The sequence below is a fragment of the Chrysochloris asiatica genome, unplaced genomic scaffold (assembly GCF_000296735.1).
Source record: "Chrysochloris asiatica unplaced genomic scaffold, ChrAsi1.0 scaffold00137, whole genome shotgun sequence".
Classification (NCBI taxonomy): Eukaryota; Metazoa; Chordata; class Mammalia; order Afrosoricida; family Chrysochloridae; genus Chrysochloris; species Chrysochloris asiatica.
The window spans coordinates 6,703,756-6,722,918 of NW_006408655.1; the positions used below are offsets into that span (position 1 = coordinate 6,703,756).

At 35.6% G+C, this 19,163-nt stretch overlaps 1 protein-coding gene across 1 annotated transcript in view; it reads left to right on the forward strand.

The window, feature by feature from the left end:
• MLLT10 (myeloid/lymphoid or mixed-lineage leukemia (trithorax homolog, Drosophila); translocated to, 10) overlaps positions 1–19,163 on the forward strand; it is a 310,713-nt gene that overhangs the window by 272,789 nt on the left and 18,761 nt on the right. Inside the window, exons 14-15 of the mRNA XM_006869897.1 lie at positions 3,126–3,304; positions 17,840–17,957. Coding sequence (XP_006869959.1) covers positions 3,126–3,304; positions 17,840–17,957 — 297 coding nt within the window. The remainder of the gene's footprint in view (positions 1–3,125; positions 3,305–17,839; positions 17,958–19,163) is intronic.

Here is a 19,163-nt window from a genome sequence, read left to right on the forward strand (position 1 = left end):
CATCCCGGAGCCCCCACTCAACCGCACCGCCTGGCTGCCCTAGCAAACCGGAACCTCGAAAGTCCTGTTCATTTCTTGTACCTTGTAATTTTTTCTATTTGCTTTAGCATCTGTACACTGGAGAGCAAGTTTCAGTGTGTCTTCTGGTATCCATTTTGACCTTTTCCTTCTTTCTTGTCTTCTAAATGACTTTTTGCTTTTTTCTGTATGATATTCTTGATGTATCTCACAAGTCTTCTGGTCTTCAGATGATCTCTATATTTCGGTGGGATATATTCAAGGTCATATTTAGGCTCTCATGGACTTGTTTCATTTTCTTCAGCTTCATTTTGAATATGTATATGAGTAATTGATGGTCTGTTCCACAGTCTGTCCCTGGCATTGTTTTCACTGATGATATGGAGTTTTTGCATCATCTCTTTCCGCAGATATAGTCAGTTTGATTTCTGTGTATTTCATCTGGCGAGATTCATGTGTGTAGTCATCTCTTATGCTATCTAAAGAAGGTATTTGAAATGAACAAATCATTGATTTTACAGAATGCTGTCATTCATTCTCCAGCATCATTTCTATCACCAAGGCCGTATTTTCCAACTACAGATTCTTCCTCTTTGCTTCCACCTTTGCATTCCAGTCACCAGTAATGATCAGTACATCTTGATTGCATGTTTGATTAATTTCAGATTGAAGAAGTTCTATTTATAGATGTTGCTAATTGTTTCATTTCTGAAGATTTTTGTTTTCTTCTTGTTGAGGTGTAATCCATTCTGAGGACTGTATGGATTCAAGTTCTCTTTTATTTCAGCAAGAAAGGTATCATTTGCATATTGCAGCTTGTTAATTAGTCTTATTCCAATCCTGACGTGTTCTTTATATAGTCCAGCTTCTTGCATCATTTGCTTATGATACAGATTGAATAAGTATATTGAAAGGATACAACCCTGATGCATACCTTTCCTGTTTTTAAACAATGCATTATTGTCTTCTTCTGTTCCAACAACTGATGTTTGGTCTATATGTAAGCTCTGCATGACAAACAAGTGGTGGAAGTCTAAGTTAGATACCTGTTTTTTCACTCTTAGATCTCTGAGGATGGCTCCATCCTAACATTAGTTACAGCCTTTTGTAATTATCTTTTTTTTTTTTTTTTCTTTCACTAAGCTTATTGAAGGTGAGGATGCATATCTTAAATCTGTGTTTTGTATCTGCCAGTGTATTTGTGTCTGCAAATAGTGAGCCTGAAGATGTTTGTGGAATGAGTGCATTTGTTGAATGAGTACTTTTTTTTTTGGAGAAAATGTATATGTAAAAACCATGTAGGAACCGCAGTTTACAGTTTTAAGGACCCTTAAAATGTATCAATCCTCTTATCCTCATTTGCAGAATGTTGTAAGTGCCTATTTTTATTATGCATCAGTAATATATTGTTTAGAATAAAATAAATTATAGTATTGATAAAAGTTACTAATTTACTGTTGCCTTCTAGAGCTATTGTTTCTCAAAGTGTTTTTGTCATTGACACCATTTTATTTAGATTCATTATTTACTACTTTACTCCTCAGGTTTTTAGGTTCTTATTCTCTCCTACCCTCCCAAGGGCCATGGTTTAAAGATTTCTAAGCTGCCCCTCTATTAATAATATTCTTATACAGGTTTAGCAGTATCCTTGGCTTCTACCTAGCACTATTGTTGTTGTTAAGTGCCATCAAGTTGGTTCTGATTCATAAAGACCCTATATAGGGTTTTCGAGGAGCAGATGGTGAGTTTCAATTGCCGACATAGTAGTTTAAAGTGCTTACCCTATAGCAGTACACCAGTACTCTTTTAGCATCCATGAGTTTTTAAGGAGGTAAAACGATCCTCATATAATTATAAATATTCCTGAGGAAGAAAAACTACCCCTGATTGAAAACCACTGATTTATAGACATTCTCATTTCTCTTCTTATCCCCAAATACCTCTATGTACACTTTATTTTAGCATGAGCATGCTCTCTCGTAAAAAATCACAGTTTTTCCATTCCCTTAGTAATTCCTTATTTTCCCTTAACTTTTGCTCATTTTTTCCCTTGTTTTCATCCACATTTCTAGAATGAATTATGGTGCTACTTAAAATGCTTTCATCCACTCTCCCATCCTTTTTTATCTACAGTGTTCCCTAAAGTAAATAGCACCATCATCTAGTAGCCCAAGTGGCTTTTATCTTTTAATTTGCCCTCCTACTTCCACTCCCACCACCCACTCCTCAGTAACCATATACAGGGTTTCTGTCAGAACTGACATGATGGCACTTAACAACAACAATCCCCCTCCTGCCCCTACTTCTATACTTCATTCATTAATATCACTTCCTTAATATCACTAGAATCTAATTCACCTATTTTATTCCTAGAGCTTAATTCTGCCAGTGCCCTCAGCCTCTCACATGGTCTCTGTATCTCAAGTCTTGTCGTGTTTTGCTTTATTTTCTAAATTGTGTCCTGGGTGTTGACCTTTCTAAAAGAAGGTCTCTTTCTACTTTAGACCTTTTGAATCACTATTTCTAGGGCCCTAGAGTCTGCATTTTGACAGGTTTTCCAGGAGAATTTTTATGGCACTCCTGTTTCATTCTTCTGTTTAAGAAACATTTCATTGCCCTTAGGCACTCCTATTAATTAATAGTAGTTACGTGCCATTGAGTTTGTTCTGACCTATAGCGAAGCTGTATAGGGTTTCTGAGGAGTGGCTGTGGGTTTGAACTGCCGACCTTGTGGTTCAAACTGACCTTGTAGTCCAGCACATTATCCTGAAGTGCCACACACACACAAAGACTGCTGTGCACTCCTAAAACTTAAAATCTTTGCAAAGCTCTTCTCATGAGGTCTTTGCCTTATAACAAAGGCACTTATGCTATCTTAAAATGATTTAGATTATTTTAGAATATGTGTTGTAATGAAAGTTGGTGTTTATTCATTTAGTTACTGGTCCGTTTTTTTTTTTTTGTTTGTTTGTTTTTTTAACTACCAACAGTGAAATCCGTAATTGGGTATGGGATAAGAAGAAATGTAGGTATTGTAAGTCAAAGATTAAAATACTGTGTCTGTAACATTTTACTACTGAGATACAACATTTTTTCCTTTCTTGCAGGTATTTATAACAGCAATGATGTAGCAGTATCATTTCCAAATGTAGTATCTGGCTCAGGATCTAGTACTCCTGTCTCCAGTTCTCATTTACCTCAGCAATCTTCTGGTCATTTGCAACAAGTGGGAGCTCTTTCTCCCTTAGCCACATCATCTGCATCCACTGCTGTTGCTACAACTCAGGTAAATTATTATAATAAAGTAACACGAGGTTTAGTCATTTTTATTTTATTTTACTTTTTTTGTTAAGAGTATGTACAGCAAAAACATCAATTCAGGTTTCTACATGTATAATTCAGTAATATTTGTTAAATCATGTTTATATTTTAAAAGTTGTTAATTGGAGGAGAAATAGGTGATTTAAGGTTTTCTATAGAAATTTATAATATAGCTCAGTTTGTTTTTACAATTTGTTAGTAGATATCATAGACATTTTTACATGATATATATGAGAGATGTAGCTGCCAAATGAGTATGTGGACATAACTGGTTCTAGTTTTCTAATTTTGTTCTAATAAATGTAAAATAGTAATGGGGTGGGAGAGCTTTAACTATCAGGAACCACAAAGTTGTGAACCAATTTTGGATTCTTGTGGTATAAAAGATCATTTTATAATTTTAAAAAATAGATATAATAATGAACATCAGCTATGTAGATTTAAAAAACAATACAGGAGAATATAGGATAAAATGTGAATGATGCCTTTAATACCACTTGGTTTTCCTCCTAGTGGGAAAGAATGAATGTTTGTAAATGTTGACTATTTGCAGGTGTTTTCCCCTTTCCCTCACTGCATATTTGTGACTTGATGAGTTTTACCTAGTCTACAGAAATATGTTAAAAACAAGTCAAATTAGAAAAATTAATAATCCTTAGTTGTTTAAATAGGACAATAAATGGGCAAAACTACACACACACAAATTCCATCCCCCACTTCACCAAAGATAGATATTCAGATTCCTAAAGTATGTATTCTTAGTTTATTTGAATTTTTTCTGTTTCCATTTTTCTCTCAAATTCAAGTAGTAAAGCTAGCTCTTAAAGTTTCAAGAAAATTATAATAACGGTTAAAAATATCTAATTACAAATAGCTTATTACGTAGTTACTTGCAAGTTTCTTTCCACTTTATGTGCTTCTTATTTCCATTGTACAGAGATGCATGTGTATGTGTGTATTATAATAAAGTAACATGAGGTTTTATTATTTTTATTTTATGTTTGTTATAGAGAGTATGTACAACAAAACAAAACAAAAATCAGTTCAAGTTTCTACATATACAATTCACTGACTTTTTTTAATGTCTTGTTTATTTTTTAAAAGTAAGTTAAATGGAGGAGAAATAAGTGACATAGGGTTTTCTATAGAAATTTATGATATATCTCATAATTTATTATTTACATACTTCAGTTTTCAAAACTGCAGTATCCATGAAGTTCAGTAAAGTGAAGCACAATTATATATGGTTGTTAAGTACAATCGAGTCAAGTTCCAACTCATAGACCCTCTGTAAGGTTTCTGAGGAGCAGCTGGTGGGTTTAAACTGCTGACCCTGTGGTTCACAATCCAGTGCTGATCCTGCAGCCCCACATCAGGAGTCTATGCTTTGTTTAATTGTGCTTCACTTTATTGCACTTAATGGATACTGCATTTTTTGCAAATTGAAATATACAACTAATGCAATGAAAGCTGTCAATATCATCATTAAGTCAAAAACTAAAATGACCAACAGAAAGTTAAACCCAGAATATTAATGGTATAATCAATATCTTTGAGAGTGAACTATTTGGTGAAACTGACTAAGGGGAACTTGCTTGGTTAGTTTAGGAGTTTTTCTTTAGATCATTTAATTAGAAAAGTGAGGTTGCCATAATAATGGGCAGGAGGTTAGTGAGGGTGAAAGGGGAAATGAGAAAATGGCCCTTATAAATAGTTTTATCTCTTTTAATTAAGTGTAACCATATACTGTTGAGAGCTTTATATTCTTGGACAAAGTTTCACATTAACATTTTCAGTATGCATTTTTCTCTTCTTATAAAAGTGTGTTTTAATCTCTGGTTAATTCCCGTCTTAATAAAGCAAAAATCTCATTTCTTCTCATTCATTATATTTGTAGGTTTGAGGGTTGGCATTAGGGAGGTGGATGAGGGAAATGTGGTGAAAAGAAATTTATAGCCAGAGGGAAAATTCCACTTAACATGTGACTCAGCTGAAGAACAAAGCAATCATAGTTGCAAGTAATCCAGGATTCTGTCCAATTAAAATCTTTACATTTTATCCCCTTTCCATGTTTCAGTAAGATGGGTCTCATAAATACAATCATCAAGTTAGATTTAAATGCTGCATGCTGAGACAACTGCATCTATGTTTCTGTCTGGCAGTCAATGCTTTCTGCCTTCAAGGGGAAGCTTATATAGTTTGGCTTATCTGGTGCTGCTGTAGCAACCATCAGTCTCCAGGCAACTGAGGCACATTAACCTCTCAGTTGAACTGAGTGCAGAACTACTTTAATTTAGTTGCCTGAGACAAAGTAATGGTATTGAATGTGGAAAATGTGAAAATTTCTAGGTAATGTGCAAGGGGAATAACACAAAAATGTTTAGATAGGACTTTCGAAATTGGGATTACTTATTAATAAGTAAATGTTTTCAGAATGAACAAGTTTATTTCTGATATAACTTTAACATAGACCCTGCTTGTTTTCAAACCAGGCAATGCATTGTGCTTTCATTGTCACATCCTAGTTTTTTTATTTAGTTCTTTTTTTTTTTTTTTTTTTAAATAGTTAATTTAAAATGATGAGAGTAATGCCAAAAGATAAATGGATAAGTTAAAACTATCAATACTTAAATGTAATTCTATAGAAGTCTTTTCATAGTTACTAAAAACCCATCACACTAATAAATACTTAAAAAATATTAATCAGAGAATAAGAATGTAAAATTTGAATAATGTTTTGATACCCCCTACTTCCGTTCCCCAAAAAGCTTAATGAAAGTACTAATTTTTAGTGATTGGCATAGTGGCAGCAGGATAAAATCCCAGAGGTCATTCTTGAGCTTTCTGGCCTTGGCTTTAAATAAGAGGCCTGTCAGCATTATTTTGTATCTTAAGAATTGTTTCCTGGAAAGTAATTAGAGAGGTAAGATGAGGAATAACAAATAGAAATTAATAACTGAGAATTGCTTGATTTGTGCTTTTGATGGAAGAAGAAAGGAGACAGTTATAAAATTGTTGAGGGTGGGGGGTGGGAATCTAATCTGATACTTAGCAATCTAAATCTGATAAGTTGAATAAGAATGTTAAACCTTTTTAAAGCCTGTTTGATAACCCAATTATATGTATTCTTCAGTCTTAACTCCTTTTGTTATATTTGATATACTTATTTTTAGAGCAGTTATTTTACAAAAATTTAGTTTATAGAAAATCTATTTTTACTACTTATTTGTAATATTTTTGTTGTCGTTATGTGCTGTGGAGTGGGTTCCAACTCATAGCGACCCTGTACAGGGTTTCCGAGGCTGTAAATCTTTATAGGAGCAGAAAGCCTCATCTTTCTCCCGTGGAACAGCTGGTGGTTTTGAACTGCTGACCTTGCGGTTCGCAGCCCAATTCGTATGACTACGTTACCAGAGCTCCTTTATAGTTAACATTTATAGTTCCATACCATTACTGGAAGGTAGACATACCGTTCATGTGATTTTTAATGATGTACTCTGCCCTTGTACCATGAATATAGGTATTAGTTTCTGTTGATGTGACATTTATTTTTCATTTTGCCTTTCAAATCCCAGTGTGTTTCCTAATTCTAACATTGATTTTGTCTTGTCTTAGGGAGAATACAAGTACTTTTGTTTTAATTTTTTTAATTGAAGAATTTAAGATTGTAATGAAAAATAATTGCATTCTATTATATCTTGTATTTTGGGTTTTTCTTTTGGATATGGTCTTCATGTAGATATCATAATAATTTGTCTACTCTGTGTTATTATCATAAGAAAGGATATAGATTTAAGAATCATTTAAATAAAGGAACTTTAAATATTTATATGATATTTATTAAAAGCAGATATGTCAGCATTTTGTTTTTTTTCTTCAAGTTTTTACTATGAACTGAGTGAAAGTTTACAGGGCAGATCATCATTTTACGTTCAGCAAATCATATACGTTGTTTCATTACAATGATTATAAATCCCCTCCATGTACCATCAGTTAAACAGTATTTCTCTCTATTCATTTTAGCTCTCTTTTTTTAAACAGTCAGACATACATAATAATTTACACCACCAAAAGGGCACATTTTGCAAGTAGGCCTCCTGGCCTCTATCTCTTAGTCCCTACCTCTCCATGAATTGAGAGTGTTCAGCTGCTCCTTCTCTCCATGTCCCCATCTCTGCCTCCATCTCTGGTGTTGCTGCTTCTCTGGATAAGGTCCCACATTCCACTCATGCTCTTCTCCCTCGATGGTCCTAGGGTCCTCTTTTTCTGGACTGCAAGATTAACTACTCCCCGGTTTCTGTTGCAGAACTTCTACCTTTACAGTTGTGACGGTCACAATTAGTCATGATAACAGTTACTCACTACTGAATCATAAGAATCTTATCCCCATTTCTTTTTACCATCTAGGCAAGATGAAAACTATTCAGTGGGGACTCTATCTCGCCCCCCACACTCTTAAACTGCCTCTTGAAACCTTGTAAGCTAGTCACTTCATGACTTTATCACCCCCTCAGTTTAGGTAGCCAATGTCTCAATTGCCTGTATGTCATCATTTTTAAGGTACAATTTAATGATTAGGATTTTTCTGTTTTCTGTGAGACTTTTTACTTCAGTCAGCGTTGAATATTTTGTTTTCTAAGAGGATACTTTTGGAGCATGTGTGTTTTGAATGTGTGTGTGTTTAAGGGGTGGAGGTTGTTTGTAATTGTTGTTGTCTTTTCAAATGATATTCAGTAATGATGCTTATATTTTGTTTTGAGAAAACAGTTCAGTTTCTCAGACAGATCTTTGTGACTTTGGGAATATTCATGTTTACACAGAATGAAAGTTTCATTGATTTTTAAATAAGAACTTAATTTTCAGTAAGTTAACCTTCTGAGCAAGAAAGTGTTGGCAAGTAATTTGCATTGTCACATATTGGATGGGACAAGGTAATAGCACGAGGTAACATCTCTAGTAAGTAGTGGAACTAAGTTTGCTAGCTCTTTAGTTTACTAATCATTGCCATAAAAACAAACCTCCTGATTGTGTTTTTATTTTAAGAGGTGTTGTTATGGCCCATCAAGTCAGTCCAGACTCATAAGGACCTTGTATTGGGCTTCTGAGGAGTGTCTGGGGGGGGTTTAAACCACTAATTTTGTGGTTCAAACAGACCTTGCGGTTCAGTGCTTATCTGCCACACCAGAACTCCGTTTTAAGAGGTATTCCTTTGAAAAACATTTTTAGAAATATTACTGTGTCTATGAAATACATTGCAAAATATAAGAAATCTTAATGTGAAAACCTGGGTTTCAGGAGCTAAGCTACTCCTTAAATGGAGTCCTAGTGTGGCACTGTAGGGTAAGTACTGGACTGCTAACCACAAGGTCAGTTGTTCAAACTCCCCAGCTACACCAGTTGGCTCCTTGGAAACCCTAAAAAGGTTCACTATAGTAGGAACCAACTTTCAAGGGCACTTTAACAACAATGTGACCTTGGGCAGGTCTTTGATTTTTATGAGTTTCAATTTTTCATGTAAAATGGGAATACTTTAAATACCTGTGTAATCTAAAGCAGGTAGATTATGAAGTACAAGTGAGATTATACACTTTGCAGACTATAAAGTAATATTTGTTACACTGATGTTATTATGTTGTTGTTAATTGCTATCAAGTCAGTGCCAACTCTAGTGACCCTATATACGGTTTCCAGGCAGCAGCTGGTGGGTTTGAACTGCCAACCTTACAGTTAGCAGTCCATTGCTTATTCTACAGTATCACCAACTCTCAGAAAAGTCTGATTACCTGTGAGGAAAGAAATTGTACAAAGGCACTTATACTGTACTATGTTCTTGTTACATGCTGTTGTTGTTAAGGTTCCAACCCATAGCGACCCTGTATCGGTTTCTGAGGAGCAGCTGGTGTACTTGAGGTGCCGACCTGGCAATTCAAATGAACTTTGCAGTCCAGCGCATCAACCCACAGCACCACACCAGGACTCCCTCCTGTACTATAAATACTGTTAAAATTTTCAGTTAAAACATCTAATTCCTTGTTAATGTGTATAAATGATATTTAACCATTTTCATTTCAGCTATAGACCAAGTAAGGTTTTTTCCAGTTTTAAAATTCTTTAGTAGCTTCCTTAGTTCTAGGGACTAGAGTTTTTTTTTTTTTTTAAGATAAGAAATATACTGATCAGATGTTTGTTAACTGAATAAAAAATCTACTTAGAATTATTTGGTTGTTTTGCACAGTTCTGTTGTCCATTCATGAGTGTTCAGTGATGGTTTAACTACTACTCTTTAATCCCTCCCACTACTTTATGGAAACTCAGTTGTGGCACATTTCAACATTAGCCTAAACAATGTTTGAATACGTTAAGTTCCTAACAATTAGGGAGCAGTACAGAGCATTGAGTAACGTGGAATGATGCAATTGAATCTGACAGCTTCAACTGTCAGTCTACTCAAGGGACCTGAAAGTTATTCACACATGGTTTCATTTCTTATCACACACTGAGGATTAAAACTTACTGGTGGTAGCTGACTTAGAAATGGGTTCTGTTATCAGAACATGTTTCATAGTGTACAGTTTAACCTGGCAGAAGAAATAATATGAAACTTTCTGTTCTTGAATTCCCTGCCTTAATGTTCATTTATACTTTTCCTGGGAACTTTTTAAGGTACTAAATGTTATTTGCAAATTTTAAAAGTATACGAACTGTCATTTAAAAGCATTTGAATCCTTACATTATATATCATCGTCATGATGTGATGTGGATTTGGTTCCAACTCTTAGCGATCCTGTACAGGATTTCCAAGGCTGTAATTCTTTACGGGAGCAGAAATCCTCATCTTTCTCCTGCGAAACAGCTGGTAGTTTGAAACTGCTGACCTTAAGGTTTGCAGCTCGATTTGTAATAACTATATTATTTATTGAAAATTCACAGCCTCAGAAACCCTTTACAGGGTCGCTATGAGTTGGAATCGACTCCATGGCACATAACAACAACATATGTAGATTATTATACAATGATATATTTATATAATCTAATAATGTTTTACTCTTTGAATTATTGCCATAGTTATTACTAATAAATTAATGGTAAAGAGAAATAAAATAATGGCCTCTGAAAATACTTTTAAGAAACAACAGCTAAAACGTGAATGCTTACTATGTGCCATCCATACTTCTGTGCCATTACATACATAAAGAGAATCCTTTAATTTTTACAATATTCATTTGAGATAGATATTCTAGAGGGAGCTTAATAATCTGTCCAAGCTTGGTTTGTAGCCAACATAAAACTTTGTGCATTAGAAGTGTATATGATTTAGGATTTTGTAAAATAAATATATTTGTGTGAGTCTGACAAGATTTTAGAATGCATTTTAAAATCATGTATCAGGATTGGAAATCTTGAAAAAGCTGTACATTTCAGAGCATTTTAACTGTCATGTTTATTGGCAGGGTAATTATGTTTTTTTTAAAAAATGCTTGCTGTAACCTGTTTCTATATGATTAAAGTATGACGTTTTACATTCATCTGTAGATAATGTCAAATTGCTACAATACTTTCTGATGCTAAAATTTTCATAGGTACTATTCTTTTAAAACTTTATTTTTTAAACATCATTCAGCTTTTATTAACATTTAGAGAGGAAAAAAGTCTAACAAAATAGTAGCCACTTTTAAGTCTTATTTTCAGATAACTGAGTAGTTACAGACATACCTTTTTTTTTCTCTATGCAGTTAACTTTAGAATGAGCTAAGTGCCTAAGAATTTATTAGAGTTACTTTATAGCAAAAGCCCATTTAAAATATTTCTGTGACTATAAACAGACATTTGAAATAGATGAACTAAAATAGGGAATTTCAAGCAGAAATACAATTTTAATATTGTTAATATTTTGATATATTATGTCATTGTTGTTGTTGTTGTTGTTGTTGTTAAGTGCCTTCGAGTCGGTTCCGACCCATAGCGACCCTGTACAGGGTTTCCGAGGGTACAAATCTTTACGGGAGTAGAAAGCCTCATCTTTCTCCCGCGGAGCGGCTGGTAGTTTCGAACCACTGACCTTAAGGTTCGCAGCCCGATTCGTAACCACTACGCTACCAGAGCTCCTATATTATGTCATTATAATTAGAAAATACTACATTTCTTGTATTTTTTTTTTTTTTTTTAGTTTTTTTTACTGCCTTCTTGTAGGGACTTTTGCATACCTTTCTAGATGTTTAACCTATTAACCTATTATAAATTTGTTAATGGATATTCTTTGGCTCAGACATGTGAAATTATAATGTTTAAAATTGACTTATATTTACCACAGTAATTACTCAGTTTATATTTACTCTATTGGTTTTTGGCCCCGTCTTGTTAGAATACTTGTTGTTAAGTGCCATAGAGTCCATTCCAATTTATCATGACCCTATATAGGGTTTCCATGGAGTAGTTGGTGGATTTGAACTGCCAACCTTGTAGTTAGCAGTTCAGTGCTTATTTTACAACGACGCACTCCTCTTAATAAGTGTGTTGTGGCACAGCTGGATAATGTGCTAGATCACAAGGGCAGTTTGAATAGCAAGATTGGCAGTTCAAACCCACCAGCCACTCCTTGGAAACCCTATACTGGGTTTCTGTGAGTCTCAATCAGCTCAACAGTACTTAACAACAACAACAGCATCTTGTATAAGTTGAAGGTGGGGGTAGAGGTGGTTGTACGCCGCAAGCCAGTGTCAGCCTTGTGTAGGATTTTCAAAATTGTAAATAGTTTTGTTAGGTGCTATTGAGTTGGTACCGACTCATAGTGACCTTATGCACGAAGCATTGCCCGATCCTGGGCCAGCCTCACTACTGTTGCCATGCTTGAGTCAATCGATACTGCCACTTGGCCAATCCATCTTGTTGGGGGTCTTCCTCCTTTTCTGTGACCCTCCACCTTACCAAACATGATGTCCTTCTCCAGCGACTGGTGCCTCCTGGCAATATGTCCTAAGTATGAGAGACGAAGTTTTTACGGGAGCAGAAAACCTCATCTTCTTCCCGAGAAGTGGCTGGTAGTTCTGAACCACTGACCTTGCTGTTAGCAGCTAACTCATAATTTGCTATGCCACTCGGGGAAGCCGGCTCCTTTCAGTTATTAATATTGGGGGTTGTTGTCATTTCGTGCTGATGAGTCTGTACCGACCCATAGCAACCCTTTATAGAGTTTCTGGGGAGTGGATGGCGAGCTTGAATCACTGACCTTGCAGTTCAAATAGACTTTGCAGTCCAGAGCATGAACCCACCGCACCACACCAGGAATCTAATGTTGGGGGGTGGTAACTTCTAAAATATCTGATACTGAAAATTAAAGCGAAATTTCTTACAACAATATGAACTTATAGTGGGGCACTATATACTTAAACAACCAGTTTACTTTATGATCGTATTCTTTTGGTTTGTTTTAATTTCTTAATTTAAAATAATTTTAGATACATAGAAAAGTTGCCAAAAGAGTATAGGGAGTTCATATATATTGTGGAAACCCAACCATATTCTTATATTGCCATTGGATTCAAAGAGAATATCTATCCACTACAGCTATTCTTTTCTGAGCAAGATAAAATTGAAATATAACAAAGAAGGTACTGCACTCCAAAAAGAATTGCCCGTCTTTGGACTCCTGGCATGGCACTGTAGCATCAGCACTGGACTGTGAACTAGAAAGTCAGTAGCTGCTTATCAGAAATCCTATACAAGGTCGCTATTTCCTATAGGACACAGGAAGTCCTATATAGGGTCTGTATGAGTAGGAACCAACTTGATGGCACAACAACAATACCAGTAATTGACTTTCAAATCTGCACTGTAAAAAAGCCATGCCTGAAATATGCTTTAGAAAAGTATGTACATATTAATGTTTCTTTTGGTATTTGCTTCTGCTATCTTTTATATAAGAGTTTCCAATGCTCTTTATGCTTCATAACTATTGTTTCTTTAGGTTAACATGGCCTTCCTTCCATTCCCTTGAGTTGTGGGGGCCCTAGCCCTGAAATGTTAGCGGAAGGGGTTATTAGCAATGGTTCTCAACACTAATCATTGCAAACATTCTTCGATAAGTAATGATTAATTAATGACAGTGATTGTGTAGCCTTTGATAATTCTTGTTATTCATTTAAGGTGACATTAATGACTTGAATTTTTTTGCAAAAATTAATTTAGAATAGTTTACATGCTTAACAGAGAGTGGAGACACAGCTTATTAGGATTAATGGGACAGAGGTAAAAAATGATGTAGGCACAGCTTTGGAACAGCAGGGCTCTGGAATACAGAGACTGAGACATGGATGGAATGGGGAAAAGAGGGGAATAATGTTGGAGATGCTTGGCTGTCTTTTGAATTATGGTTTTCCTTGCAATATGTTATAAAACAGACACTGGAGGGGGAGAGAAAGGAATAACCAGAAATATTCACATGGAAAGCTTATAAGCCCGTCTTATGCCTATAACTGATTGGAATACCTAAAATGGGGCTACAATGTGTCCAGTGAAGGAGGTTTACTGAGGAGCCTCTGCATTACATGGGAGTATAGGTGAAGCCTGAACCACATCCAGACCTTAGGAGACGGGAAATTTTCCATTTTAAAGGACAAGCATATGAGCCGGGAGCAGCTAGAAAACCAGAAGATACTTCTTGAAAGAAGGACCTACAGCAAAAATACAAAACAATAAGGGCAGTCCGACTGTTATCACAAGAACATACAGGTTGCTTGCCCAGGAGACATCAAGGTAAGTGGTTGGATCCTCTCAGTACAAATTCTCTTCCAAGACTAAGACGCAAGGGAAATATATGCTTTGAATGACAACCACGCACATCACCCAGAAGGGGAAGTGACCGAAGAACATCAATGAAGTGCTGAGCTAATCCCTACATCGTTCAACAAACTACTGTGAACCCGGGTGGAGACCTGGTCGGCCAGTAGCGAGGCAACACCTGGGGACTCATGGGCTCAGAGTAATTGACACAGCCACAGAGGTCTACAGTGGAGAGCAGGGCGGCCAGCAGATAAAAAGAGGTTGGACAGACACAAGAACACCCACACTTGCAGATGATACCCATTTGACCTGGCTTCAATGATTGGATAAACAGAGATTAACCTGAAGAAGAAAGAAGAGGAAAAAAGTGTCATCTGATACAATTCGATAAACATGACCTACACCGATAAATGCAGTAGCTCAAAAGAGGAAACATATCCCTGCTGCAAGAACTATTCCCACCCCCTCCACACAAAGGGTAGACAGGGATGGGCAACTTGGAATTGGCTACCCAAAATGCGGGGAGGGATACAAAGGTAAGAAGTGACTGGCTTACAAGCTTTCATGAGGGAACCTAGATCCAAAGGGCATGGAGGAAGGTAGAGTCTCCAGTGAATAGTGTCCAGCCTGTCCAGGAAGGGCTGATGAAAGGAAATACAGATGGGTCTCTTGTGATGCAGTAGTGAATAATTGTTATCAGGACTCATTGTGAGGGTTGGAAATCTAAAGGTGGACATTTTATAGCAAGGAAGGGAGTGGTTAACTTTTCAGTCTAGGAGCGGAGGACCCTAGGACCATCAATGGAGAAAAGCGGAGAGCGGGATCCTACCCAGAGAAGCGGTGAGGCCTGAGATGGAGGCAGAGGAGACGATGTCAAGAGATGGTGTGGCTGGGGACTCCGGATCAGGAGATGGAAAGGGGCTGAGGACTGTGGTGGTGGTGGGGTGGGTACAGGCTTACAGGGTACACCCTTTGGTTGGGTGAGGATGCATGGACGGGATGGTAACTATGCCAATGAAATGATAGATGATGGAATGAATGTAAAGCTAATGTTTTCCCATGTAGACAGACTATCACACAATTCACAATAAAACATTAAAAAATAAAAAATTCTTGTTTAGATAAATGTAATGATTAAAAAAAAATAAACAAACAAACAAAAACCACTAGATATTTTTAGAGAAAATCATAGCCATCCAAAAAATTTTGACAAATGGTCATTCAGGATAGTGATGAAGAGTGCTTTCCCAGTTTATTATTCTTTTTTACTTCTGTCAGCCACTTTTAAAAAATACATGCTTTGCTGTTTTGGACTACACTAAAGATAACTTACCTTCTTTCTGATAGTTGTTGTACAAGTTATTTATTATACTGTACTATTTTGCATTTTGAAATTTTAGTATGGTGGTCCTATACCATGAAAGAGAAGCTAAGATAATTTAGAGATTAGATCAAGAAAATTCTGCCCTCTGAAATTTGAAGCTAGTATGCATATAAAAAGCCTTTGGCAGGAGGAATCCTAGATTCTACTTTCTAAAAAGAAGTGCATTTCTGATAATAATTTGATCTTTTAGTAGTTATCAAGAGACTAAGGCAGTTTATAAATTGATAGTTAACTGAAAGAATCCTCTAACTGATAAAATATTAGTTGTAATTCAGCCAACATATAACATAGATGGTCTAGACCACCTCCTTGCTCTACAAATACAAGGGCATGTAGATGTGTGTGTGTTTTTTGCTGACCACCACAGCACTCTGTAGTAGGTTCTTTTACTCAAATTTTCCCTTTCCTCCCTTGCTGTCAACAAAATATCTCAAGATATTAATTCCTCTTCTGTTTTTCTGATTTTAATCTGTTATGTGCTTTGTGGTAGAATTGTGTCTAAAAGAAGAATATATAGGCTCTGAAAAAGAAAGACATTCTTAAGTATTAGGTATCTGAGACTATAAAGCATGTGACTGGTGTTATTTGGGTTGTTGTTTGGTTGAGTTTTTCTCATTCTAAGTTATTTTATAAGTCATTAAGATTTCCAAATAATTGACTTTTGTGGAGGTAAAATATCTTATTCTATTTTGCTTTGTATCAATTGTATGGTTTATATTCCCTAAACTGTCAAATACATTACATGTTAAGTGTCTAGTATGATCTTTGTTTCAACCTATGGCTGTCTTCTTATTGAGGGCTAATTGTTAAAACAGGACTATAAAGAGTTAACTCACTGATTTTTGTATCTTGTTGTTGTCAACTCAGTTTTAACTCATAGTGACCCCTATATAGGGTTTTTAAGGAGTGACTGGTGAGTTTGAACCACTAAACTTGTGATTCAAACCAACCTTGTGGTCCATTTGTATGCATATCTTTAATAAGAGGACAAATGAAACCCAGAAATTGACAGATTGAATTTAGTCATTAAAGTGTAAATTGTAAACGTGCTCTTTGAAATAGTTGGAAAGCAAGGGCAGGATTCTACATCATTGAGAGTGTTTCTGTAAATCATAAAAATCCATTTTTCATGCTTATTAATAAGTTTCTAAAAGCCAAAATATAAAGTCCAGATAAGAATCTTTACAGAAATGCAGTTTATTCTTTGTAATATTTTACTTAGTATTATGCCATCTTAGTCTCTTGTGTCAGAATGCTCCATGCTTTGCTTTGTTGTTACTCAGCTTTTGTTATATTAGAATTACTATAGTTCTTTGAAGTTATTTTCCAGAGTCTTAACTGCAGTGATTTCATTTTATAAAAGTTAAAGTTTCATTTCACTCATAAAGTAGACTAGTACATCTGCTTTAAAAACTGAGGTTTTGCTAAATCTGTAAGGCCTTCTGTGAGTAATAGTATTTTGTGCACAGAAGATGTTCTTACAAAATGCCACATTTTAAGGTTGCAGTATTCTTGGAAAGTGAGAGAAAGTATGCACATCAAAGAAGGCATTTTTATTACATTGGATTATGCAAGACTTTGGCCAGCCTCCTTAGCTTCATCTGGTTAAGGGTTCATTTTCGCTTGTTTGGCACAAGTCCCAGTTGAGGCCTTCAGAATTGTGGTTAGCAACATGAATGAGTTACAAACTTTGGACGAGCTCTTCAGTTAGTAGAGCTGGCTTCCTGCCAAAAAGACAGTGCCTTATATGGGGTCAGGGCAAAGCTGTGATTCGTTGAGCCCTGCATTGTATAGAAAACATACTTGTGATGCCTGTTTGCTTTCTTTTAAAATAAAAACAAAACAAAACAGGAAAAGCAGCAGGCTTCCAAGTCTATCAAAATAGGTAGTAACAAAATAGTGTGCAGGTTTTTCTAATGACAGAATTAAGCAATGGAAATACGGCTTTATGTAGTTAAAATACTAGAACTAAAAATTGGACCTTCTGACCTCCCTAGCCAGCCTGTGCTATAAGAGACTGAAGCATTTGTTAGACATCTCTTGTCTACCGGCCCTTATTTTGTAAATGGTTTAATAAGATTAAATAATTAGTCCTATGTTCACATGGTTACCGTGCCACTAGGTGTTGGTATTAGCTAGATACTTTAAAGTTAAATGCAAAACTAGTTTGTGTGTGTGTGTGCCAATTATTTACACTTTTTAAAAACTAGACACTAAATAACTTTTCTAAAATTGAAATGTTGAAATCATCAAACAAGAATAAAATTTGCTTTTCAGAAAATACTGTGTAAGTTTTTCAAATATAATGCATTTATCTTTGTAATTCTTTTCATTTAGGCAAATACCCTATCTGGATCTTCTCTTAGTCAGGCACCATCTCATATGTATGGCAATAGGTTAAATCCAAATTCGTCTATGGCAACTCTTATTGCTCAGTCTGAAAACAACCAAACAGGTAAGCTTTCAAGAGTGATAAAAATCTAAAATTCTGCTATCCCCTAACTTAATCTCCCTTCCCCCAGACTGACTCATTTTATTTGAAAAGTTTAAACTTGTGGTTAGCATAGGATTAAAAAAACAAAAATAGAAGAGCCACAGATGGAGGTAAATAGTATGTTGTATTATGAAATTTGTTCTTTGAAAAAACAAAAATAAAAACCACTATCTGAAATGTAAATGTTTTAGCAGAGCCATCAGCAGGCAGGAATGCAGCAGTGTCTCCTGTGACTTCTGTGATTGATGTGTTATGTTTTCAGGTCTGTGCAATGAAAGTAACATAACACTGGGCTTTCCTGTGAATAGCCAAAACCTTTATTTGCATAGTTCATGAAATTGCATTACACAAACTTGGTCAAAAAAATTGGTTAGAAAATTTCTACAGTGTTTAGTAATCCTGTGAACTTTCACCAGTTGACATTTTATAGCATTTATCTCTTACACTGTTTTTATGAACCACTGGATTTGCTTAGTTTCATTCCATTCTTGAGGATTTGTTGACACGTTCAAGTAGTTATGCCTGTTTGGGAGAAGGGAATGGATCTAGTAGTTTACCAAGAATGGATCAGTCATGTTGTTACCCTTCAAAGGTCAGAGGTTACCTCACTGAAAATAAGGGAGGACAACCTTGAAAGCAGCCTGAGAGGGTGGTTTTAACAAGGAACTAGCTGCAGGGAAAATAACAAGCTACTTTTCAAGTAGGCATATTAAGTATTATCTAAGGAATATTTAAATAATTTTTCTTTTGAATATATTTTTCTTTTTAAATACAGAAATTTGTATTCCAACCTGTTGGTCAATTTGGAAATTAGTGTTATATGTAATTTGTAATTATACTCTCAGTGTGTGGATCCATGTAATATATATAATTGTAGCCTTGGTGCAAAATAAGTAATTTTAGTCTTGGTGTGTGGCACTATGTAATACATTATGTATTTTATGAGTTGTCTTGGGATGCAAAGTGTTAAAAAATACAAAGCATCAGGATTTGCTGTGATAAGCATACAGATTAGCTGTCCACAGCTGTGATTCATTACTTTAACCATAGAAATTAAAAGAGGCTGAGGGGAGGATACTGCAAATGCAAACCACGCTTCTGTGCTATAAAATTGAAAGGAATAAAAGAACAGAACATAATCCGTGGCCTCCAACACCTACAAAAAAC